The 27,501-nt window shown below is 43.5% G+C and overlaps 1 protein-coding gene and 1 long non-coding RNA gene across 4 annotated transcripts in view; both read right to left on the reverse strand.

The window, feature by feature from the left end:
• The window catches only part of RETREG1 (reticulophagy regulator 1), a 125,217-nt gene that overhangs the window by 7,295 nt on the left and 90,421 nt on the right, over positions 1-27,501 (reverse strand). For all 3 annotated transcript variants that reach the window (XM_067030811.1, XM_059061936.2, XM_059061937.2), the window contains 2 exons: positions 2,976-3,102; positions 803-887 (listed from right to left, as the gene is read on the reverse strand). In XM_067030811.1, the coding sequence (XP_066886912.1) occupies positions 803-887; positions 2,976-3,102 (212 nt within the window). The remainder of the gene's footprint in view (positions 1-802; positions 888-2,975; positions 3,103-27,501) is intronic.
• Positions 19,084-22,458, reverse strand: LOC136793973 (uncharacterized). Its single transcript, XR_010840087.1, has 2 exons — positions 20,954-22,458; positions 19,084-19,613 (listed from the first exon to the last, which is right to left on the reverse strand). It is a non-coding gene; the product is annotated as an uncharacterized lncRNA (long non-coding RNA).

Consider the following 27,501-nt stretch of genomic DNA (forward strand, 5'->3'; position numbering starts at 1 on the left):
TTGAATTATATATAAATGGAATCAAACAGTATGAACTCTTTTTTTACCTGGTTTCTCCCACTCAATCTAATTATTCTGAGATTTATCCAGACTGTTGCATACGTCACTTTTCTAGTGCTGAGTAGTAATCCATTGTATTATAATGGTAACAAACGACAGTTTGTTTACCCATCTGTTTGTTGATGGACATATGAATTGTCTTCTGTTTTTGCCTAACACAAATAAAGCCACTATGAACATTTGTGGACAAGTCTTTGTATAGGTGTATGCTTTCACCTCTCTTGGGAAAACTCGTAGCTGTGGAATGCCTCGGTCACATAGTAGCTTTTAAAAAACTACCAAACTGTTATCCAAAGTGGTTGTACCATTCTACCTACCCACCATATCCTGGCTAACACTTGATATAGTCAGTATTTTTCATTTCAGCCGTTTTGGTGGGGATATAATGGTGTCTCATTGTGGTTTTAATTATATTTTGAGCCGCAGATCATGCACAACGGCAAAAGTGTTCATGTGTTTGTGGGGGGTGGAGAGTAGAGCTTGTTTACAGCTTTACTGACATAATTTAAAATAAAATGAATCACTTATAACCTTGCTTTTTGACAGCTATTCTTACAATTTTGAAATAGCAACATGTCTCTAGAAAAAGGAGAAACTTTGTACAGCAGAAAATTAAAGAATAATCAACTTGCTTTACAATCAAGAACACATCCCTCCTCTTCTAAACTGTGGAACGTCTTGTAGACCATTAAATGATACCATATATGTCACATCAATTAGATAAATGTTCTACTATACTTACACAGTAGATAGCTCAGTATAACCCCAGGAATGTAACTTCCCAAGATCGTAAAAAAGGTGCATACACTGCAGACCAGGAGACAAAACTGAAAATAATAGAAGTAACATGTGACAGTTGCACATAACATCAAGATACTTTAGAGTACAGGATACGCACAAAATTATTGATCTATATGCCATCTATCATGTTACGGCAAATGTTTTTCAAACAGTGTTCTTTGCACTTAGATCTGACTAATGACTGCTGTGTTCAACCAGCCTTAGCCCACTGTAACATTAAGTGATGATCATTTTGAAGGTTCCAGGAGCTAACCTCTGGCACAGAGAACAACATCTCCCATTAATCATGCCTGCAGCTGTATTACCAGATGCAAGGGACCTGAAGAATAGTATGTACCCAGAAACTTGTTTTACTCAGGGTCACTCGCTGAAAACAATGCAGCCCAGTAACGAAATCTGTAGGTTCAAACTGTTTCTATAAATCCAGAGGAAGTCATAAACACAGCAAAACATGTTATAGAAATTAGAGGTATTTACATAAATATAACAGTAATTCGCACAGCTGATAAGCAGCCGGGATAAGTCGACTATCCTCCTTCCTAACCGTATCTGCTCGGCGAATGAAACTAAATTCCACCAGTCAAATTTGATTATTTTCTTTCTGTCTGTTGAAGCCAAAAGAATCTTGGTTATTTTAAGTAAGTAAAACATCAAGACAGAAAAATTCTCCCACAAAGTCTTCACTTCTTTTTCACACTCTATTATTTAAAATAAACGATCTTACTTCTTTGCTTTACCTTTAAATTATGGTACTAAATTTCACTGATCAGCCAAGAAAATTCATTATGGGAATTTCAAAAAGACACACAAGGAAAGGATACATAACTCTGATCAATAACTGATTAAGAGAAACAGCAAGGGGGTCTCAAATTCAGATTAACTTTGATTTTTCATTCTTGGCACAGGGCTAATAAATTCACTAGTCAGAAGGAAAACAAAATTAAGAGCTGTTTCTCAAACATCAGGGATCCTTGAAGAATATGGAATTCTAATAGCAAAATGGAAGAGGAAAGACCATAAAAGTTAAAAGAACAAATAAAAGCATTACTACATCCAGAATTCAGTTTCACAAAGGGATTTCGTATTATCCACTAAATCTGTAGCATCGTTATCTTAGGTTAATTGACTTGGGGTATATTAATGCAACCCAATGCAGAAGTTTAAGTTCAGAATCTTCTAAAAATGTGTTTAATCATCTCAGTAAAATAAGCATCAGAAACACAAGTCACCCCACCCCGCTACCATGTTGATATCTATTCTAAAAATCACCTTCAGTCATTAAAATAATTTATCCATATACAATGTTGCAACTTTAGTATGCGCAAAATGTGTCCGAATGAGTTCTGTTACTCATTGCAGTGAGATTTCCTGTAACACGGTACAAAGAGAGGGATTTTAAATGAAGACATTCCTAGGTTCTTCCTTCCAACTACAGGTGGACATTCGTTTCTGTAGCACTGGAAGGGACGGGGTCTATTGATGGTTCTGTAGCTCAGCCGTGCTGTCACGATACAGTGGAAGCTGCCTCTACAGAGAAAAACCCTATAGTGGGCATTTCTTGCAACCCCTTTCAAACCACTCAACTCTCTCCTCGTGGGTTTTCATCTTTGGTGGAAAAATACTCACTCCATTTATATCATCACTGTGGATGTTTCTGCCAAAGATTTTCTTTCTTAAGTAAATCGTACAAGAATCTCCACTTTTTAGACTGAAAGTGAGACTCAGTTACCTCCAAAAACACGCTCAAAGGGCTATGTGTTCCTTTGACTTGAGAACCAGCCTAGATAATATAAACTGAAATTCTTAATAACTCGTTTTTATCCTTGGTCTGGCTGAGAGGACAAATCATCATTCATTTTTAGTTAATAAGCTACATAAATATGGATAAAATAGAAATCCAATCCAATTTCAAAACGTAAGGTTAAGGGTTTTCTAGTGCTGACAACACTAACGTTTCTGAACCTTGCTATCAGTTTTAATGGCACGCGTTCCTAGTGTATTATATTCAGAATTGGAGAACGCTTACAGGCTGATAAAATAGGTAATTCATTTGTTTCCAAGTTTATTTCACATTGTAAAGCACACACATCATCCTCCTTTTCTGGAAAACTTGCCTTGCCAGGGCTCTGCTGTTTAAACAGAGTCATTTCTTGAAGAAATAGGCTGAAATTCATCCATGATTCTGCAAGACAGTGGCTGAGCCTGGGTCTTTCATCTGGTTTGGAATTGATAACTTCCCAGCTAAAGAGAGAAAAAGAAAACAAAAACTTTTAACTGAATTTTGGATGATTCACTCAACATTTATTGCTTTAGCAGATATTCATTGAGCACCTCCTAGTGGCCCCACTCTCTGGAAAAGCCATGTGAATTCAGAGATGAACAAGCCAGACACCTGTCTAAGGAAGTTCACAGGCCAAGGCTAGCAACGAGCTCCACGATCATCTGGTCACAACGAAGGAAAAATACAGGGTGGAGGCTTTGGGACATCTTCTCTGAAGATGTCACTTTTATGCTATGATCGGGATTTGCACTATTTACCATAAAGGCGCGGAAGGGCTCCGGACAGAGCAATGTACAGCATATGCAAGAGGTCCTGTTGTGAGAAGGGGCTAAAGCACCATTGGTCCCAGTATGGCTGCAGTACAGCGAACCAGAGAAGAGCACTGCACGGAGCTGGGATGGCAGGAAGAAACCTGATCATACAGGGCCTTGTGGGATTGTTAGAAATGTTTTAAACCTTAAAGGTAGTAAAGCCACAGGTTATGGCTGTGGCTTTAAAACTTTAGAGAAGTTAATAAAGGCATAAACTGATAGCTTCACGTCCCCCAAAGTTCATTTCTTACAACAGTCGGGAAATCATTTGGCAAATGTCTACCTCGCGGAGTAGCATCAGCCTGGACGCCGGGCAGCTCAGTGACTCTCCGGCAGAGCATTGGTTGAGGCTGATAGAACAAAGAGGAAGGACAAGAACTACTCTTTTTTTTTTTGCTTTGCTTTTTTAATGCTATTGCACTTGTTTAAATATAACTTACAATTTATATTATAAAGGGAAATTGTATTATTTAATTTACAATTTCCTTGATGTTGATTCGAAAGTTTATTAAAAAGAAACAGAATCTAGGGCTTCCCCGGTGGCGCAGTGGTTGAGAGTCCGCCTGCCGATGCGGGGGACACGGGTTCGTGCCCCGGTCCGGGAAGATCCCACGTGTCGTGGAGCGGCTGGGCCCGTGAGCCGTGGCCGCTGAGCCTGCGCGTCTGGAGCCTGTGCTCCGCAACAGGTGAGGCCCGTGTACCGTTTTAAAAAAAAAAGAAAGAAAGAAACAGAATCTAGATGTACACAATTTCTGGGTAGTTGAGCATCTAAGGGCCAAAGTAGGTTTAATTTGTCGCAGGGCTACTGGAGTTGATTCCAGAGATCAGTATCACCCTGACACCCTGGCAGTCATAGCTCAGGTGACACTTCGCTAACAGTGTGTCCTCTACTAGACACGTTTAAAATTATCTGTGTAATAAATGAATTTGGGTGCCCTTAATAGAGCTTGTGTGAGCTGGTATATTTATGTAATGAGTTAGGATTGCAAGAGTGGGATTTGAACTCGATGGCGTTGTAACTTCAGGAAATGCCCAGTATTTGCATGTCTTCTTCCTGGAGCAATTGTTACTAGTTTTTAGCTCACTACCATTCCTGTGGGAAAATGAAGGCGGGGACCCACAGCACGTGCCTGGCACACACACACCACGTGCCTGGCACACACACCACATTCAACACATTCTCTGATGATGATCGGGAAAAGATACTCTAGACAAATACGGGGTATTGTGAGATCCTGTGGAGTTTGACACTTTTCTACCGAGTTGACCAACACAGTATACAGTCGACCCTTGAACAGCGTGGGTTTGAACTGCGTGGGTCCACTTAGAGTGGATGTTTTTCGGTAGTAAATTCTACAGAGCAACAGGGTCTGCCGTTGGCTAAATTTGTGGATGCAGAGGAGCCACAGATACGAAGGGCCAACAATAACTTATACATGCGTGGATTAACTGCAGCGTTGCACAAGGATCAACTGTGGACTGAAAACGCTTTGTCCGTGTTGATGATGAGGATGACGATAAGACTGAAGCTAAGGATTCTTTCTTTTTCTTATACGAAAATCTTATAATGGAACTGTTTATTATTATTTTAACAATTCCAATGGAATGGGTGAACATTTTGTATTTTGAAGCCAATTTAAAATATACTTCCATTAGGATAATGAACAAATAAAGTGAGTTGTGTTCAAAAATGAAAGATGGGCTTCCCTGGTGGCACAGAGGTTAAGAATCCGCCTGCCGATGCAGGGGACACAGGGTTCGAGCCCTGGTCCAGGAAGACCCCACATGCGGCGGAGCAACTAAGCCCGTGCGCCACAACTACTGAGCCTGCGCTCTAGAGCCCGCGAGCCACAACTGCTGAGCCCATGTGCTTAGAGCCCGTGCTCTGCGACAAGAGAAGCCACCTCAACGAGAAGCCCGCACACCACAACAAAGAATAGCCCCTGCTCGCCGCAACTAGAGAAAGCCCGTGTGCAGCAACGAAGACCCAACGCAGCCAAAAATAAATATATAAAAATAATAAAGTTCCCTTAAAATAAAAAAAAGAAAGATGGAATGGATATGAAGGAACTCAAACTCCATGTTTATACCTGAACCTCAGGATCATAATATTGAGAAAAACATCACAGAGGTATATACACAGCATGATTTCATTTATATAAAGCTCAAAATCACATTAAGCTAACAGATATTTAAGCAAGGAAATGATTTTTTTAAAAAACCAAGATTCAGGAGAGGAGATACCTAAGATGAGGGTGTGTAGGGAGACTTGAGATGGCAAGTGAGAGCTTCTTGGGTATCTGTCACGTTCTATATCTTTTTTAGGTGCTGGGTACACAAGAATCGATGTATTTCTGTTCTTAAAGCTATACATGTACACACATATGGCCTTGCTTTAAAATTCCTGGATACTTAAATGTATAATCATTCTTTTAATTTAATGAGTAACAGTCTTACACGAGTATATCCCACTTCACATCCTATAGTCAAAATACAAGTGTTACCTCCTGTGACAGTACTTTGGGACAATAAATTCCATTGTTACTTCTTATTTTTAACAAAATCACCTTAGGGAGTTCCCTGGTGGTCTAGTGGTTAGGACTCAGCACTTTCACTGCCGTGACCCGGGTTCAGTCCCTGCTTGGGGAACTGAAATCCCACAAGCCGTGTGGCATGGCCAAAATTTTTTTTAAATCGCCTTGAACAATTCTAATGATATCGGAATTACTGTTACCATCACAAATAGAAATGAGAAATGCATCGTGTAAATCATGAAAATATTATCTAACCAAATGAGTTTTGGGAAGAGTCGTAAATGTCTGAGATAAAATAAATGTATAGATGGTCCTGGATAAAATGTAATGGAAATATGTATGATTTAAGAAGAAAATCCGAATTCAAGGGCAAAGAAGAGGTGTCACCCTACGTGTACACTCTAAATAAAACATGCACCTAGCCATCACTCTCTGGGAGTTTCATAATAGTTTTTAATTGTCCAGTGACTAATTCTGAGGACCAGTGGAACATACATTTCTAATGTCTTCCATTATACAGAGTCCACCATTAATTTATGTCACCACAGTTCAGTTTAGGTAATATAGTTACATAATATGTTTGAATAATGCAGTTATGTAATTTAGAGTAAGATGGGCCAATTGATGTCAACTTTTCAAATTCCCTTCTTTTATAGACAAGGAGAGTGAAACCCACATTTTCTCAGCTAGTTCAGGGCACAGCCTGACTGGAGGCTCCTGATTTCCAACACAGTTCTCTTCCCTTTAAAACGTGTGCCCTCTGCAAGGGAAGAACAAATTCAATGACGTCTTGGAAGAGGCCACATCTTGTAATTTAGAAAAAGAAGGAACCTGTGATGCTCCTCCTCGCTCTTTTCTAGAGTCAGGAGGAACGAGGTGTGATTGACCAGGACCCACACGGCATCATTTAAGAAGACCTACCCCTTCCAGAAAAAGAGAGAACTTCCTGTGCAGAATCCAAATATTTATTGGAAAGTAAGATTCATACTTGATGGTTGGTCAACCATTAATACAAGTGACATCTGCACGTGTACACGTACACACACACACACACACACACACACACAGGGGCTCTGAGTTGCTCCATAGTGAAACTCTAGGTTTTCCTAGAGAGCCTTGTCTGGAAAACACATAATCAGAGAAAGGATCTCCTGTGAATGCTGGACGATGCTAGGGAAACAGATCTTTCACATGGTGTGTGGCTGTCTTCCCACCATCCTTGGCGCTGATAGACATGCAACGAAAGGCCCGACAAACAGAAAAGGAGGCTGAAAAACAGTGTGAATCTTTACCAAGTTCTTCACCAAAGAGTGTAAATCTTCTATGATTGAAGCTCATTCAAGGGAGAAAACTAGCTACCAATGGCTTCAGCATGAATATTCCAGGGCTTAGTTTTTTTTCTTCCATAGTTTCAGAGAGAACATGCATTTTCGAGGTTCAAAGGGAAGTCAGGTCCTTTCGTGGGGCTGTCTGTCCTTCTTCCTTTCCTTCCCTTCTCCCTACCCTTGCTTGCTTCCTTCCTTCCAGCTAGTTTTCTCTCTCCTTCCTACCTCCCTCCAGCCAGGAGGTAAGGACCTCTTCAGAGTCCCTCCCTTGTGACCACCAGCTCCAACTTCCCAAGACTCTGCGAGAATCCAGTTCACGTGGTTCCCAGTGAGAAGCCACACCTCCCAGCCTTCCCACGGCCGTGGCATCTTTCACATGGGCTCTGCCCAAGGATCTGCAGCTGTGCAGAGCTTGCCAGAAAAGCTACCAAAACTGAGGCCCTGGCAGAGAAACTAGAGGGACAGATTTTTGACAAAAGACACTCTGCATGGTCAAGATAAACAGCTGTTTACTGAAGAACCGATATGGTTCCACCAGTCCGAGAAGCTCTAAGGGAATAAGAATTAGAGACATAGCTCCTCGGACAAGCAGCCTCGCTTTGGCACAGAAGGGAGCTCTGCTTCCCAGCAGAATCCGAAGCCAACACCCCTTCTTTCTGCCTCCATAACCCTACTAGAATACAATTAGGCATAGACATTAGACGTGGCCAAAGTAATCTCGTTAGGCAGCTCCCACGTGGGAAGTGTGTGTGAACCCCAGGGCACTGCTTCAACAGCAGCTGTCATGGCCTCACTCCAGAAACTCTGATGGAGCAGGCCTGAGGTGACCTCAGAAATCTGCCTTTGGAATTAGTGTCCCAGGTGATTCTGAGGCACGTGTTTCTTATCCCGAGAGTCACAATAAGAAATACCCAGTGAGAAAGTGTCCCCCCAGGTGGGTCCTGGCCTCTACCTGAGTTGTGCAGAAGTGAGTGTCCAAAGAGGCTGGAGTTGGGGGGACAGAGTGTGGGGTGTGGAGTCTGCACAGAGAACACTAGCCACCTGCGGGGTCCCTGGACCCTCCGGCTGAGGGCGCACGGGTGAGGAACAAGGCGCAGAGCCCTGTGCTCACAGGGCTGGGAAGGATGTCTGAAAATCCTTGCCACCGACTAGACTGGAAAGCCTCGAAATTGACACGTCGGGTAGAGTACTCACAAGGGTCCTACCTCAGCAGCAGAGAATAATGAGCCCTAGACTGAATGCTGCTGTGGTCCTGACACGCCTTAAAAGCAACGTCCGAAAGGATCCAACTGATTTTAAGTAATTTAACTGTGTGATACGTAGGAATAAAAAGTGGTGAGTTTTGTTAAGAACCAAATAACGCACATGGTCAAGCCAAGATCTGAACGATTTTTTAAATTTTTCTTTCATACCTATCTTTTTTTAGTTGAGTTTTCTTTTATTTATAACATAGGAACTTACAAAAATAAAAATTTAAAAAGTATGTCATTTACAATATCATCAAAAAAACACCAAATTCCTAGGAGTAAATGTTACTACAGATGTATAAATCTCTACCCTAAAAACTACAAAACATTATTAAGAAACACTAAAGAAGACCTCGGTAAATAGAGGAATACGTTCAAGTAGACACACTGGCATATTGTAAATATATCAGTTCTCCCCAATTTGACCTACAAATTCAAAATCTCATCAGAATTTATAATGCCAATTGGCTGCCTAATCCTAAAATTTAAATGGGAATTTACAGTACCAAGAACAGCCAAGGAAATCTTGAAGAAGATAAACAAAGCTGCAGACATATGCTACCATATTTCAAGCTCCATTATAAACGCTATTGAACACACACACACACAGTATGAACACATAACTATAATTTTTTCTTTTGTCTTTTGTGTATCGTTTTTAGTGTAGTGGGTTATGCGTTAGAGGACATTTGCTCCTAGAAATCTGATGGGTTTTGATGCTATCATGAATGATGTACTCTTTTAATATATGCATAGTGATTTCCTTGCACAGTATTAATGCAAGCAAATAGCAAACTAATCATGATAATAAATGGTGACACTATAGTTCAGTGGGTAAAGAATTTTTTATTAACCTTTTTTCACTGAAGTATAGTTAATTTACAATGTTGTGTTAGTTTCAGGTGTACAGCAAAGTACCTTTCTTTTACATGATTGTGTACCTTCTTTCTTTAAAAATCTACTTAACAAAAACAGTCTTTAAGTGTTATATTAAGAGACAAGTTAGCCTTTGCACAGTTTCCGGGCTCCATACGTGAACCTTGAATGCGCTTGGGTTTCAGGGTGCAGTACACAGTTCTCCCCGTTAGGGGGTTCTGTGAGACTAAGAAATGTGACACTCGGGTGCTCTTTAAAAATAGACGGTAATTCTGGAGGAGAGAACACGTGCCAGCAGCCTGCTACATCTCTTTCACCCCAAGTGTCTCTGAGCACAACCAAAAATTATGCTGAAATAAATGAATCCTGGCAGAGAACAGATAATGTGTCTCAGTGTCACTTCCCTTCCGTTCATTTCAATCACCATGCGCTGAGTGCGGCTGTCTGTCTGTCACCAGTCCGGCCTCAGGGATTTCACGATGACGAAGGCACAGCCTCTACCAGTGAGCGACCCCAAAGTGATTTCTCTCTCGCTCGTGTCATATATGAAATTCACGTTTACAAAATGACATTTCATTGAATCTAGCGCTGTTGGGGGGAAAAAACATTCAAAAACTAAGCTGGCGATTGGATATATGAGGAGAGCCTGTTGAATATAAGATACTCTCTTTTCATTATTGTACACTCTGCAGGATAATACATCTTTTTAGCTTATACTAGTCAACCTAAAAAGTCAGAAGGTATTTTTATAACTGAAAGTAACTTTTCAAAGCAAAGGGATTTTTTAATATATCAAAGCTCAAATCCTTTCACATATTTCTTGAGCTTTCGATGTGAGGAGATGATTAGCAACAAGAGACAGGAATCGCGGAGCATGGAGGCAGAGAGAAGGACAGGAGAGTGAGGCGGAGGCGGAGGGCACAAACGAGCCCTGATGGTCGGGTTTGATTGAGTTCCTGGGTTCAGCTGAGCCCCAAACAAATTCAAACATGGACGTCCTCTTTGTGGAGCCCATTCCCTTAAAGCCCAAACCCTTTAAGCTGGTTTCAGTTTGGCTTCTGGCATTTGCAATACAAAATAAAGTGCTACATTTTTCCGGGGAGGGGGTGGGGTGGGCAATGCAGAACTGTAGAATATATTTTAAATTGTAAGGTAGAAACAACTATTAAAAAGAGTTATGGAACAAGATTCCACAGAGATCAGCATGACAATTTTACTTTTTTTTTTTTTTTTTTTTTTTTTTTTTAGTTTTTAGTACCTGAATGGTTTCGTTTGTTACTTTTTTCACTTTACTTTCTAATTTTTATTGAAGTATAGTTGATGTTCAATATTGTATGTTACAGGGGTACAATATAGTGATTCCCAATTTTTAGAGGTTATACTCCATTTATAGTTCTTATAAAACATTGGCTATAGTCCCTGTGTTGTACAATATATCCTTGTAGCTTATGTTATACCAACAGTTTGTGCCTCTTACTCCCCTCCCCCTATATTGCCCCCCCCCACTGGTAACCACTAGTTATATCTGTGAATCTGTTTTATTTTTGTCGTATTCACTACTTGATTGTGTTTTTTAGATTCCACATATGAGAACACATGGCATTTGTCCTTCTCTGTCTGACTTACTTCACTTAGCATAATACCCTCCAAGTCCACCCATGTTGCTTCAAATGACAAAATTTAATTCTCTTGTACAGGCTGGGTAATATTCCATTGTATATACCACATCTTCTTTATCCGTTCATCTGCTGATGGACACTTAGGTTGCTTCCATATCTCGGCAATTGTAAATAATGCTGCTATGAACACTGGGGTGCATGTATCTTTTAGAATTAGTGTTTTTTAGAAAAACAGTTCTATTTAGGTGATGGTTTTAGTAGAATGGAAGGATGCTAATAGAGTGAAAAATTCACACCAAGGCAGCTGATGAAAAATTCAAGTAACGGAGGTTCCAGGCAATGTGAGATAAGAATAATAGCTAACACTCACCAGGAGCCAGGCACCGTTCTATGCTGTAAATTCACTGTCATATTCCATCCTTACAGGCAGCCTATGAGCGAGGTCCTATTATTTATTCTATCCTACAGACGAGGGAATTGAGGCTCAGATACATTAGCTATCCTGCTGAGGCCACAGAACAAATACACACAAAATAGGGCCTTCATAAATGGAACCGAGAATGCTTATAATGGGAGACGCCGGAAGAACTCTCTGGAATGGAACTTGGCATCGTTTCAAAGATGAGTGCGAAAGAACACTAGAGCAGTAACGTGGACGGGTTATGGACTCCCCGAATGCCGAGCTACAGAAATAGAGATATCGATAAAGCATCTCGGTTCCCAGGTGAAGCCTGGGACCAAGGAGTTTAGATTCCTATTTTCTCTCTCCACTGCTTCAGCTCGTTCCAAGCCAGGACCCTCAAGTGCTTCCATACCCTGTGCCAATGATACCCTTGATCTCTGGGCCCTCCCAGGCCTGGCACTGTGTCACAAGCACTATGTGCATCTCCTCCCTGAATCTCTCCTCCTGAGCCCTGCCCACCTCCACCAATACATCATTTTCTTTTGTAGCAATTTTTCAATTGTAGTTACTTTCCTTTGTAATGTTGACACCTCATTAGACTTAAATGCCCTGAACGGATTCAGGGATATGGCTCTGTCTTCAGCAGCTGACAGAACTTGACTTCTTTGAGGCACATAAAATATCGAATGAAGGAATGGATATAAACAGTGAACAAATATCAAACAAAGAAAAACAAATCAAAAATAGTTTAGTGACTTTTATTGGTTTTTTTTAATGCACTTATCCAAATGCTTCCATACATTACCTATCTCAATAATTAGTGTGTATTCCTTTATACGTGTAGGAATACATCATAGGCAAAAAGTCTAAAAAATTTGGAAACCAACTTTCACTTATATGGAATAGTTTTATTTTTTTTTTCCCTTGGAAATGCAGAATTAAACTGCCTTCGAAATTAAGTAACCAGAAAATAGGGCTCATTTATTTCAAATGTTTCCTGAGGTGGAAATTAGGATTTTGTGTGGAATTCCTTCTGGCAAAACTTGGGTCCTAACGCCTGACTTTCTCCATGGGGATCCCTGGATCCAGCACCTTCTGTAGACATTCCTCATTCTGTAGACCCACGGGCACCTGTGCAACCTGTGGAGACCGGACTGGGCCTTGTGAAGTTGGCCAGAATGTGAAACCCCATGAATATCCATCCTTCTATCGGGATAGGGAAAATCAGTTCCTTGTTTGTTCCTGTCGGGTGACCTCAATCCACTGGAGAGTATTTTCAGCTATTGCTGTTTCCTCTCAAACACATGTGCACGTTCACACACACACACACACACACACACACCTTTCTGGTCACTTTTTAGATTTTCCATATCCTTAAGAACTCATATTGCAATAACCATTTCCAAAGATCTTTAGAAGAACTGTCAAAGTACCTCCAGAGAAAAGACCTTATTTTACACTAATTTATTTTATTTTTAATCCATAGGAATTGGAAATTGAAGCCAAACCATATTTTGCAGAAAGTTAATAATGTCAATATCCCATACTGACAAACTTTTGTAAAAGGGGATTTGCTATAACCTAAGCTGTCACCTAGCAACTGGGACAAACAGCTGCTTCACCCATCGCACCTATAAATATGCTTTGGCCGGGAGCCCTCGCCGCCCTGTCATTCTCAGCTGGTGACTAGCGGTCTCAGGTTCTCTATTGGTAGTGAATACCTGTTGATATTAACTCCTGCATAATTTTTCTTAGAAAGGTCAGTCAGTCTCCAGTTACAGATCTGAGCATTTCTGAGTGCGACGTGTTAGAATTGTTTTTAATCCTCTGGATCCACGTCGTGTTCCTCCGCGTGCAGGCGTGTTTGCGTGTGATTGTGTGTAGGCAGAGAGACGAAATAGAAACAGGGATCCTGTTTCCCTGCACAAACACTCACAGAATTAGAACCATGACAGAGCAAATAAGGTATGTCAAGTGGAGGATTAAATAAGCAAACACAAGATTAAGAAATTACAGAGCACTCAATGTGAAATCGTCACTTTCTCAGACCAATTAAGCACGTGGACAGCTTCTCCCCCGGCCAGGGACCAGGAGGCGCCACCTCAGTGTTGCCTCTTCCTGCCCTGAGAAGCTGAGCCTCACCTCCCTCTGGGTAACTTGGTGTTTTATTTGGAGCTCTCTCGTTCTTTTTATACCAAGTCTCCAAGGAATTAGAGATCAGTCACTTTGTGAAACTGCCCCTTTCTTCCTTCCACCTCAGTCTCTGCCCTGCCACTTCCCTGGGTACACAGATTGTCAACTATCCGATCCACCAAGATCACCTGGAAGCCTGGCACTCGGCTGCCCCATCGCGTTACTTCTTGTATGATTCTAGTTTCCATGAACAGATGCCAGTAGAAGTTATTTTCCAGCGTTTTCAGTTTTGTTAACTTTTCAACAAGTAGACTTTCATAAGCCCAGGGCATGAACAGTTTAAATTCCATTACCAGCTCCCAACAAGCTCCTACTTGAGACCTGCAGGAGATTAAACACCCTTTCATTTGTGAACGCCGAGATTTGCTTTAATCACTAACCCTGAGGGAAGAAGAGGTTTCTACTTTATCCCGCAGGACAGCTAATACCTGAGAACCAGGAAACACTCCCCAAGGAAAACAAATTGTTCTGTAAAGCAAGTTTGCTAATTTAGATATAAGCCTTTCTTTTGCATTGTTTGGGATCCACAATTTCCAATGAAGTACCATCCAGGATTTACTGCAGTTGGAAACAAAAGGAAATGTCCTCTCCCTGCCTTTTTTTTTTTTTTTTTTAACCTCTGGCCTAGTTACACAAAACCTAAGCTTCTGTGACAATAGCGAAGAATGTATTTCTTACGGTGCAAAAATTTTTCATTAACAATATAGTTCCTCATTTTGTTTTCTGAGAGACCTTACCCATCACACTGGGCTGGAACAGGTATATACAACCCAAACAGACTGAATGATGATAAAGTTCCTCCAGAGGGCTTTTTATTGCGGTACGCGGGCCTCTCACTGTTGTGGCCTCTCCCATTGCTGAGCACAGGCTGCAGACGCGCAGGCTCAGCGGCCATGGTTCACAGGCCCAGCCACTGCGCGGCATGTGGGATCTTCCCGGACCAGGGCACGAACCCGTGTCCCCTGCATCGGCAGGCGGATTCTCAACCACTGCGCCACCAGGGAAGCCCCCAGAGGGCTTTTTAAATGAAGGCCAGTTAAAATTAATTTTGTTGGGAGAATTTGCTGTCAGCCTGTGTGTTGAAGGGGGTACCTTGGAATACGGCAAACTTGGAGTCAGTGACTATCAGTCATTGAGATATTTATTCAAAACGCTACCCCGTTAAATCATAGGCCACAGTCCCACCTTAGTCCTTTAAAGACTGCATCTCCCATTTATCTTCATTTAAAAGCCGGTGAATGATGTTGGTGACTCTTAAAGGAACATACCCTTCCCAAGAGGGTCACTGTTGTCAGCCGTAGAAAACAATGAGAATCGCATTAGGATGTCTTACTGCTTGCTATATTGGCCTTCGGCCTCCCTCAAAAGCAGATTTTTAACAATAAGCTATTGTATGGATATTGCATGTTTTAACGGTAAATAATGCAGTACTCAACAGCAGCATGGCGGGAAGGTGGGGATGTATTTGGGAGTGCGGAGGGCACGAACTAGAAAGGAGCTTGTGCGGAGGGCAAGGGAGAAGTGGGTCTGGGCACAGGTTACAGAGGAGGCATCTCTTGCCCAGGGAGGGTGTGCAGTGGTTGATGCTACGCTGTGAGGACAAATTTCAAAAGCACGTGTTTCTCCTAGTGATAGTTTCTTTAGGAAAACAAAATTCTAAAAAGTAATTAACAGAGCCTGCCTGCTTTCCAGAGTGAGTTGCTGCGGGATTGCATTTCCCCCCTTTCTCATACACATAGAAAAGCAATAAAAATCTGGCTGATAATTAACTAAAAAGGAGTTGCCTTCAGTGCACTTCTCTCCACCCTGATAACAGTCATTGTGCATTTTATACCTGGAGACTGAAGGGACTCCTGCAAACACTTACGTAAAGAGTTCCTCCGACATTTCACTTCCATTCACATTATAAATTCGCTCAGGAAAACTTATTCTTAAAAATTTGTGTTCCCCGGTGCAGTGAAGTTCAGTGAAAGTAAATGAGATTGGAATGATCTAGGCTGAACCTTATGCAGTGAGAGAGGTGCCTGCCATCTCCCCCATCCTCCTTCATTTTTGCAGACACTCACACCTGCCCCCGGAGTCCAAGTTCCTGTCCGTGGCGTTCAGGAGAATCTAACGGCTGCCACACGTGCTTTCTGTACGTGTAAACTGCCAAGCCGGCGTATTGGAGATCATCGGCTTTCCCAATCTTCTAGCCATTTCCAGGAAGCCACCGACAACTGAATCCGATCTCCTAGGCAAGTGCCTGTGTGTTCACAACTCCCGCAGCTCTCTCCGGGGCACACGGTTACATCCATACCCCTTTCTCCTCTCCCTCTAGGACACTGTTTACTGGATTGGCTAGTCGGTAAAATGTTAAATGCCTTCTTGTTTTTATACACATATAGAATGTGTCATTATCCCATGTTCTGCTTGTACTCGATTGTAGGGATGCAAAATCTGCCACCCCAAGTTGTCTCCTTGGCATGCAGATTATTTCGAGGTGAAAACAATCAAGGGCCAAAAAAACTCAGGAAGAAACTTTGACCTTCCTCCTAACTGCCTAAAATAATGTATCAACAGGTAGAGGGCTTGTTCCAAGAAGCAAGCCAGCAGCAGAGACATCTTTGAAGAATATGGGCTGAGTGTGGTGAGGGAAACTCAGCAGGACCTAGAGATCAGAGCCCACGTGTCCCATTGTCTCTTCCTGGCCCAGCAAACCTTTACTTACCAAGTATTTGCTTTTCTATCTCCAGGTCAATTGCCTTCCTAGCCTTTGAAGTTCCAAACCACTACCCTCAACACCTCTTCTGTCTTTAGCTGAAGATGGTAGTTCAGGTGAGGGTTTTGGCCATTCTGGAGAGTTACTCAGCTCTCCTAGGTCTCTCCCATGTGTACACGCTATTAAACTTTTGTTTTTCTCCTGTTAATCTGTCTCGTGTCAATTTAATTCTTACACCAGCCAGAAGAACCTAGAAGGGTAGAGGAAAATTTCTTCCTCCCCAACACGATAATCTACTAACATGAAACAGACTTGATAAGAGCCTATATAGTAAGATGAAATAGCTCTTTGATCAACTTTAATCATTTATTTGGTTGGCCAAAAGTTCGTTCGGGTTTTTCCGCAACATGGTATGGAAAAACCCGAACGAATCTTTTTTGGCCAAACCAATACTTTTCCCATGTGAGAACCATCCAGAACCACAAGGACAAAACTACTGTGAAATGACATTTAACTGGCCTGGACATTCCAAGGGCTGTCTCCAGCCAGTTAAGTAGATCAGTTAAGTGGTGCTAGATATTTCATCCTGAGCTCCCTGTGAGTTCATCATCCTAGGTGAGAGCCACAAAGGAACTGACCACAGCCAAAAGGGGACCAACGGAGCCAAATGGTCAAAGAAAATCACCTACAATTAAACAACACAATGGCTATTTTAAACAAATGTTCACTGAAAGACACAGAGAGATATCTTGTAATCATTGTCTTGAAAGATATTCTAGGTTTAGAATTGTATTTTGATCAGAACTTATTATGTATATTCTTCTTGCTTTTTTTTTTTTTTCCCTAGCTCATGCTGCCACGATGCATTTTCAAGAAATGGAAAAAATGGCTCATCAAAATGTTGGGTTCTAGAAAAGATAATTGTTTTTAAAGACAGATATCTGCCTTTGTTTTTCTTACAAACAAGCCCATACCTTCTAAGCTATGTAATCTTTAACAAAACTATCCAGTGCCAACATGATTTGAGTGATCCCTCTACATACCACAGCCACTGGACACCCCAGAGGCTAAGAATATGATTAGTCTCACTTAAAAATTCAGTTCACGGGCTTCCCTGGTGGCGCAGTGGTTGAGAGTCCGCCTGCCGATGCAGGGGACGCGGGTTCGTGCCCCGGTCCGGGAGGATCCCACGTGCCGTGGAGCGGCTGGGCCCGTGAGCCGTGGCCGCTGAGCCCGTGCGTCCGGAGCCTGTGCTCCGCAACGCGAGAGGCTACAACAGGGAGAGGCCCGCGTATCGCAAAAAAAAAAAAAAAAAAAAAAATTTCAGTTCACTTTGAATATTTAGTCCGAGAGGCCAGGAATGAACCAACTCTGTGAATTCTGTTCTGAATTGACTCTTCGGAATCGTGAGAGGAAATGAAATTAATGTTCTTTTAACAAATTATGCTAAAGAATGTCACAGGTCAGTGGCACAGCAACCATAGAAGTCCCTGGGAGGCTGTTCTCACTAGCCCACTGGAGGAATTCGGGTTTCTCAAGTCTATAAAATAAGGAGCTGGACCAGATCGGATATTAACTGTTTTTGGATAATGGCCCCCTTCAAAATACCTCGGGAATTCAGAGGGTCCATGGGCCCCGGGTTGAGCGCCGCTGGATTTGATAATCTATGATGCCCTTCTGCCCAAGGATTTTATAATCCCCTCACATTTACCTAAAAGGCTGAATTTAGGAAAACTCTAAATATGTCCTCTACTTTTATGAAATAAACATTTATCTTCTCCTATAAAGAGTTGATTTAGAAATTGATATGAACTTGAGAGAGGAATTCTTAAAGCTGGCAATATCCCTTAACACATCCCTGGTGGTATTGATGGGAAAGAGAATCTCAGCCAGTAGCTCTCAGTGACCCTTCAAGTACTGATGTCAAAGTGTCAGATCTCAGGCTGAAAGAGGTTCCCAGCAAACAGACCTCCTAATAAGCTGAGAAGGCCCAGTCTGCTTCCATTTTCTGAGGCCGTGAGGGTATTAAAGATGTAAAATGTCAATATCTGTGCTCCTGTAATGGAGAAACTTAAAGCCATATAAGGAATTTCATCTTTCCTTTGCAATGGGCTGCTGATTTCCAGGCCCCGGGCAATGCAAGGCCAGAGCAGATACCCAGCTGGCCTGCCTTCTGCAGGCTCAGTCAGTTGGACCCCTGAAATTCTGTGTTTGGTCAAAGTAGGGACCTATGATTTCATTGGAAACGTGGAGCAGGAGACCAAAGAGATGGGCGTTAGAAGGTAAAGGCAAATTTACCAGAAACAAGGGGCACTCCTAAGTGTCAGGGCCTAATTACCTGAGAGTCATTAAGCTTCCTTTCTTAGATTTTCATCATGGGCTTTAAAAGAGCTATCACAGTCTATCTTTATCCGTTGCAAACAGTGGTCACTTTTAAGCTGCTTTTTCAGTATTAGATAACTTTCCTCTTCCCTTATCTGGGCTAGTGTAGGTGATTAATTCTCAACCATATTAATGAGTAATTGGCATGAATATTCTTAGACTCAGGGTAGAACTTGAATGCTGACTGGAGACTAAGAAACCAAGCAGTACACCCTTGGGGCAGTCAACTCAATCCAATAAATATTAACTTACCAATACGCGCTCGCTGCAGGAGTTAGAAAAGTTCCTGCTGAGTTAGGGCTTGCAACAAAGATTGGCGTTCTGGCATAAAACACATCCCCATGAATTACTCATGATTTCTAGTTTCATTTATTTAAAGAGGAGCAAGAATTTAATGACGAACCAAACAAGCCACATAAAGGATCATTCTCAATTTTTACGCCCATCCCCCACCAACCTTTTTAGCTGTTTGTCCACTTTTCTCAAAAAGCACTATTTATCAGCAACTGGCTCTTACCGATTCCTTCGAATACATTCAACAGTTTTCTTAGGGATAAACAACTGTATGTATTAAGAGATAAGTTTGCCCATTGTATCAAAGGTCTAAGTGACGGGTTTAAACAAGAGAGCACTGGGCCAGGGCTGACACAGGATCTCTATGATGTTGAAGACCCAGGCTCTTTCCATTTTGATACTCCATATTCTCAAATCACACAGTCATCGCAGGCACTACTGCAGCCAGCAGGGAGGGGAAAAAGGAAGCAGAGGGCACTCCCTCTCCCTTGAAGTCATGGCCTGCAAGTGGCATGCGAAGCTTTCACCCACCTCCCACTGGCTGGAATGTAGCCACCCGGCCGTATATACCTGGCTGCAAGGGAACCTAGGAAATGTAATTCAATTACTGGTGGCCATCATCTGGCTGAAACTTGAGATTCTACTATCAAAGGAAAGGAAGTTGAGTATTTGGGAACATCCGGTAGACGCTCCCACAACAATACTCCATTTGATCTCTTATTTCATCCGTTTACATAATTTATAATTAAAATTATGCAATTACAGTAGCGGTGACAATGGCCCTTAAGAGATTTGAGAATGAACGCTCTGACTCAGTAAGCACATGACTCAAATGGTGGAAGCGGTTCTACACTAGAGTCGGGGGAGACAAACGTGTTCTCGAAAGGGCCGAAGGGCAAATACCTTGGGCTCTGCTGGCCATACAGTCCGTGTACTCAACTCTGCCATTACAGCGTGAGGGCAGCCACAGACAACGTGCAAGTGGGAGAGCGTTCCAACAAAATCTGATTTATAAAAACGGGCTGTGGGGTGGATTCGGCCTCCGGGCTGCACTGACCTGCTGGGTTCAGGGTGTCATGGGCTTCAGCCATATGGTTATACAGCGGTGACGGGGATCACTGATTAGCCCAGCAAGCCAACCAGGAGCCATTCCAAGAGCTTTTAGTCTAAGGACACCATTCACTTACTGTGCATTTACCAAGGGCCAGGAACTACATTCGGAGCTTTCTAATATTCTCTCTAATCCTCTCAACAATCGGACAAGGTGGATAAAATGCTCCCCTTCTCAGATGAGAAAGAATGACACGACCAAGAAAACGCAGATTTGAACCCAGGTCTTTCCAGCTCCAACCCACCAGCCTCCCAAGCCTGCGGTTAGAAAATCAGTCCTTTTGCCAATAACACATGAAACATAAGCACACAATTTCCTGTCACATTGCTGGTGAAGCTGTTGTATGCCAGATTTGACTTGTCAAGTATTAGAATGAGGAAGGTTTCCTCTGATCTTAAAATAGTCCTTGCCCTAAAAGTTTATCCAGGTTTTAGCAAAAGGCATCTAACTTTCAGATTTTTCCTGGGTAGAGTTGCTAAGGTCTCAAGCTTCAGAACGTTGGTATCTAATGGAGGGGGAAAAGTCAAGGTGCCATCAAAGTCAATGAAAACTTTTAGGGTCTTTCAAAGTTTATCTAAATAAACAAAGATTATACCCCACCCCTTCCACCTCCCACCCCGACTTCTTACCCTAGTGCAGTGGGCTTCACCCACACAAGCACTCCACCCTCCCCAGGTATGACAGACCATCACACTCTTTCCAGAACCTTCCTGACGAGGCCTCACAACCCTCTGAGAGCTCCAGGCACCATTTCCAGTTTATGGGAGTTGGCAAGAAAGAAAGAAGTCATCTGCCATCAAACCTTCAACACTTACCTTATGGAACAAACCGTCTCCCATTTTCCCCTCTGCTGTGCCCAAAAAGGGGATTATCAATTACTTTCCTTTATTGTCGCTGCCAACATTTGTCATATCTTAGTTTACTGAGCAAATCTCTTCTTGTTTCAGCAAGCAAGTCGATTAATTCTAGGTTTATAATCTATTGATGTGCGTATTCCTTTCATTACGAAATCTACGTCTCAAAGCCTTCCTTCATACAAACAAATACGCTTCTAAAAGGAAGTTTTTAAAGTATTACAAAATGGGGAAATTATGACTACTTAGAATTCACGTTCAGTTTAATTACTTTGGAGGGAAGGTTATCCACCACTTACGGTACAAGCTACTCCAGAAACACTGAGTGAATTTCTTAGAGGAGAGAGCCACGTTTAAACATACATATGACACATAATTAGTGAGCCCTGCATAGAATTCTCTCAGTAGTAGACACTAGTAATTTCCAAAAATAGAGAAGCACGTTTGTAATCCCCTCATCTTGTCTGAAGATGAAGTTTATGGGTATAATTTCTATAGGCATAATGTGAAGATGCTCCGCTGATAGATGGGCTTGTTTTCCTTTCAAAAATAAAACACTTGCTTAGAGTTCAACTAAAACCCCACCAGGACACAGGATAATACGGGTGCACAGCTGCTCCTTCTGTTACAGCTAGCAAAGGGGGTGCACCACGCTGGCAATTACAATGTGACACCTCTGAAGCACTACCACAAGTGGGTGTCTGCCCAGCTCTGGAGGACCAGTGTCCACCCTGGAAACAAAGCAACCCGTCATAAATCACAGTTATGGGGGAGAGGAGGCATCTGGGGGTCTGACCTCTCCCTCACCTCGTTCCGTATCAGGCACGCACAACTGCAGCCCCCCTCCAAGAGGAAGACTCTGCCGCCTGGTGATCCCTCCCCAGATGCTGCTGAAGCCACAGAGCGACACCTTGAACAGCCCTCGGTGGCACTGTCCCAGTGGGTGACAGTCACGCCCAGGGCAGGCTGATCCTGCAAAACTGAGGCTGTTGGCAGGCGGGGGCGGCACGTTCTGGCCTGGAAGGCTCACGGGAGTCTCCTCCCAAGGGTAACACATCTGTCCTCTTGAGCACTGAGCTTGTGTGTGTCTCCCAGGAACAGCCAGGACACTCCTTACCCCACTGTTTCCCCAAATCTGCATCAGGACCCTTTGTGACCCAGATGTATTGCCATGTGTTGCTACATCCAGGTTGATCCCCTCGCCTTTGCCAATCTGGGATCCAGAGGTGGCGGGTACCACGCGCAAGAAAGCAGTTCCTGGTGTGAAGGTACCAGGGGAAAGATGTAAGAGAGAGAACGGATGCAGGAGAGGAGGAGAGAGAAGTCAGGAAAAATTCAGGTAGAAACGTCCCTCGCAAAACAATGGATGAGATGAGGTTACTCTGGCCAAAGAGCCAGAAGCCAGGACTCTCCCAGGAGGTCGTGTCAATCTTCCTATTCAGAGTTCACTGGCGGTTTCACAAGAGCAGCTGAAGAAACATAAACAGAGTTTTAACTCACTTCTGCCTGAAGGTCCTTCCTCTGACTTTGGGCTGGTTCTTATTATACATTCTTACTAAGCTGCCACGGGGCCAACCAGCCCCAGAAACCAACTGAAATCCCTTGACTTTAGTGGAAAGAGAAGGGTGATTACTGAAGAAAATGTCTGATTTTCAAAGCAACCTTTCTTTAAACACTGCAAGCTGATGATACCCCATTTTCTCAAACACAAAATGCAGGCGTTGAATTTCTTTCACCTTACCTCCAACCTATAACTGACCTTCTCTAGAACTGAATCGCTTTTTGTTCCCTTGTCTTAAGCTTAAAACTAGGTGAGTGGGACACTTCATTTTCTGTTTCTTCACACAGATGTATATATTGGATTTGCCTGTGGCCGCGGCTACTCTCTTGATAATCACTTTATCTCACTCTGGTGCAGAAAGCGTTTGAGGTCGCTTATAAAAGTACAGAGATAACAGGGATAAAATAAACACCTCAGGGAGCACAGCCTATTCGTCCACAGGATGTATTTGTACAAAATGGTACACCCTGTCCAGGAGATGCAGCCCCTCACGAGGGCACAGAGCTTGGGCGTAGAGCCTGGGATGGACGTCAACCCCCCCCCAACTGGCTCTCTCAGCTGGATGCCTTGTACACATCCCCTGCCACCACGGGGGTGGTGGCCCTACAAAGGAACGAGGCTGAAAGGCCCGACAGGAGAGAAGATAGGAAAGCCCAGGGGAAGAAGAGCATACAGAAGTGCATCCAGAGGGTCCCATGTACTATCTAGAAGGGAGCTGTAGTTTTACCTCCAAATGGCTAAATCAGAGACAGAAATATGATCATTTAGAAGATTCACGGTGCCCGTAAGATTGAAACAGACCAATGAGACAAGAGACAAAATGTGCCGTGAACTCCCTCCTGTGGGTACTCAGCTCACTGTCGGATGCACTGGGCAGACATCCTTGTTCCCCGGAGGAGGGGTAAATACTTGGACTCAACACACGTCGCTAGCGTGACACCCATGCTCACTTGGGCTCAATCAATTACAGGAAGGATCAAAACAGTGTGCACCTGGGCTTCCCTGGTGGCGCAGTGGTTGAGAGTCCGCCTGCCGATGCAGGAGACGCGGGTTCGTGCCCTGGTCCGGGAGGATCCCACATGCCGCGGAGCGACTGAGCCCGTGAGCCATGGCCGCTGAGCCTGTGCGTCCGGAGCCTGTGCTCCGCAACGGGAGAGGCCACAGCAGTGAGAGGCCCGCGTACCGCAAAAAAAAAAAAAAAAAAAAAAACAGTGTGCACCGAACACACACCCCTTGTGGCCCTCTCCAAACAGACCATCTAGACCACACCAACCAGGAATGCACCGACTCCGTACACACCCGTGGTTGAGCCCGCCATCTGGAGAGCGGAGGGACGGCACGTACCGAATATCCTACGTATTATCATGTATTCTGGGCTGCTTAAGGAAGTGTGTAACTTATGTCAGTAGTATTATTATTTTTTGAGGACTTACTATGAGCCATTCACTAAGCTAAGTATTTTATGTGGAATACCTTTTTTTTTTTTTTTTTGTGGTACGCGGGCCTCACTGCTGTGGCCTCTCCCGTTGCGGAGCACAGGCTCCGGACGCGCAGGCTCAGCGGCCATGGCTCACGGGCCCAGCCGCTCCGCGGCACGTGGGATCTTCCCGGACCGGGGCACGAACCCGTGTCCCCTGCATCGGCAGGCGGACTTTCAACCACGGCGCCACCAGGGAAGCCCTGGAATACCATATTTAATCTATAGGACAAACCTATAAAGGAAGTACTATTATCTCCATTTTATTGATAACAAAATGAAATTCAGCGAGGCCACCCAGCTAGGCAATGGGGAGGTTGGGATTTGCAGCCAGGATTGGAAACAGCTTCGCATCATTCCACAGACCATGTCTGCAGTCACTCTACAGAATAGTTAAAATAGTTAGGTGTTTATGCCTAAAGACGTGAGCTTCAACTAACTAGGAAGTTATTCTATATAAAGAGGTATATTCATCAAGACCACTGGAGCATCCCTCTGTTAGGAAGAGATGTCGCTGGTCTGCAGGTTTTGTTAAAAACAGGAGAAGGAGCCAGATGGTAAGTTTTACCATCAATATCCTTCCAAACGATAAGTGATAAAATTTTATAAAAACAAATAGTAAACATTTTTTCCTCTCTCTAGTAGTTTTATTTATTTTTTTTTTAATTGATTAATTTTTGTCTGCGTTGGGTCTCCGCTGCTGCGTGCGGGCTTCTCATTGCGGTGGCTTCTCTTGTTGCGGAGCACGGGCTCTAGGCGCGCGGGCTTCAGTAGTTGTGGCTCGCGGGCTCTAGAGCGCAGGCTCAGGAGTCGTGGCACAGGGCTTAGTTGCTCTGCGGCGTGTGGCATCTTCCCGGCCCAGAGCTCGGACCTGTGTCCCCTGCGTTGGCAGGTGGTTTTTCAACCACTGTGCCACCAGGCAAGCCCCTCTCTCTAGTAGTTTTAAAATAAAGCCCCCAAATTCATTGACGTTCTTCAGGAAAAAAGGGATTCGTGTCCTCTCCCCTCAAATCTGTATTCTTTCACTGCTCGACCAACAGGACATGGAAGAAAGGATGCTTGGCCAGTTTCTGGACCCAGACCTTAGGAAACTGCCAGTTCATACTTCATACCCTTTGATGCAATGATTCCCCTAATGAGAAAAATTAAAGTGGCAAAACAATCTGGAATAATAGAGTAATATTAATATAGGTGGGAAAACCCAAAGGATAGCATATTTTGTAGGCATTAAAAATGCTCCCGAGGGAACTTCCCTGGTAGTCCAGTGGTTAGGACTCCATGCTTCCAATGCAGGCGGCGCAAGTTTGATCCCTGGTTGGGAAACTAAGATCCCACATGCCGCAGGGTGTGGCCAGAATACAACACAATCCAATACAATAAAAATGCTCCCCAAATGTTTAATGCCATTGGGAAATGCTTATGAGAAGAAAAAGCAGCATACAACATTGTATGTATCATATATAATTATTGTAACATTGCCAAGAAAATTTGTCCAAAGAAGCATTAGAAGACAAGACATAATAATCCTTTTTTTAGGGTAGTAAGATTACAATTGACCCTGTCTTTTTCTCTTTTTTTTCCTTGAATTTTATTTTATTTATTTTGATCCTTTCTTTTTTATATTCATTTTTCTCTACACTATTTTTGTTTCCCCCAATGGACAGTCATAACACCTTTTAGGGGGAAAACACCATTGTGTATGAGATGTGCTCCTCAGGTAAGCAAGTCCGTGCCCTCATATACCTTCTGTGGGACTCAGATTTCCATAGTGAGGAGGCACCCAGTGGATCCAGACATGGATTTGCCCCAAAAGACCAAAGGCTGGGAGTAGGGCAGCCTGCATGACTGGGCTGTCCCTCTGTCAGGGAAAGCTTCTCTAGGCAGCCCTGGTACAGACCTCTCCGTGGCCCACCGCACAGCAGCTGCATCCCTCCTTTGGCTTTGGAAAGCAAAGACACCTTCCTCACATTTAGGGATGTGTTGATAAAACAGAAATGAGCTTTAACAGGGCTTGACTACGGGAAGCTTTTAATGGGCACGTTGCTTGTTAACTGGTGATTAAGATATCTCACACTAAACACGCTCTCTTGCAACAAAGATAGATTGCGTTATTCTCCATGCTCTTAATCAATTTCAAATATTAGCCCATCTGGCTCAAAGTAGGACTTCAAAAGTGGTAAACACTGTCTATGCCTGAGACAGATTTTTCCACGACCATATTAGAGGGTGGAAGAAAAATAAATCATTCATTCCTTCGACAAACCTTTCCCGAATGTCTAGTATGCCTTAGGGATATATAAATGAAGAAGATGGAGCCACTCAGAATTAAACACAAACTCTTGCACCAGTCCACATCATTTGGGTTCTGGGGCGGACCCCTGTGGGTTTCCAAGAACCAGTTTTTATCTTCTGAACCCCTCTTTCACTGACCTCATGTGGGTGGCCTGAAATTGACCACAGTGATGTATTTACACCACAGAAATCAACGAATGCCAGAGAGCAGACAGCTGGTTGCTAGACTTCTACCAACACACCACTGCCTACGAGGCCCAATGAGGGGTCCCCATACACCTCCCCCGCCCACCTCCAGCCGGCCTCTCCCGTCTCCTGTGCGCTCAGCACACTGACCTCTCTGGGTGTGGAGCGCACCTCGTGCACCGCCGCCGTACAACCATACACGTGTCTGTCTGCACAGCCTTATTTATTCACTTCACCTCTCTGTGCCTATTTCAAAACCAACGGCAGCACAAGGACTTCTGCAGGCCTATGAAAGCTGAAATATGCTTGTTTGTGGGAACCCATCTCGACCGAACGCCCAGACACACAAATCTTGAGCTGGGGCGTGCTGGTCACTTTATATATGAAAGAAATAGTATTATCAAAGCATAGGCTTCATCCACAAGGTGAAATTAAGCCTATAATGAGGCCAACCTGAATCATGAAAACATCTGGATTAAAGAATACATTTAAATCAATTTCTTTTCAACCTTCCAAGAATATAATTCAGTGCAATGGCTAATGCCATTTCCAAATACTACAGAGGCCACTGTGCTTTTTTTAAAAAAATTTTAATGGAAATACATTTTTTTTTTTAAATTTATTTTTGGCTGCGTTGGGTCCTCACGGCTGCGCGCGGGCCTTCTTTTTAGTTGCGGTGAGCGGGGACTACTCTTCATCGCCATGCGCGGGCCTTTCATTGCGGTGGCCTCTCTCGTCTTGGAGCACGGGCTCTAGGTGCGCGGGCTCTAGAGCGCAGGCTCAGTAGTTGTGGCGCACGGGCCTAGCTGCTCTGCGGCACATGGGATCTTCCTGAACCAGGGCTCGAACCCGTGTCCCCTGCATTGGCGGGCGGATTCCCAACCGCTGTGCCACCAGGGAAGCCCCGTGCCACTGTGCTTTTAAAGAGCTTCGGTTTTCTTAAATACAATAGCCCTTCGTATATCCAGAGCCCCAATATGGGGCAACCTCTCC

The sequence above is a fragment of the Kogia breviceps genome, chromosome 4 (assembly GCF_026419965.1).
Source record: "Kogia breviceps isolate mKogBre1 chromosome 4, mKogBre1 haplotype 1, whole genome shotgun sequence".
NCBI classification, from domain to species: domain Eukaryota; kingdom Metazoa; phylum Chordata; class Mammalia; order Artiodactyla; family Physeteridae; genus Kogia; species Kogia breviceps.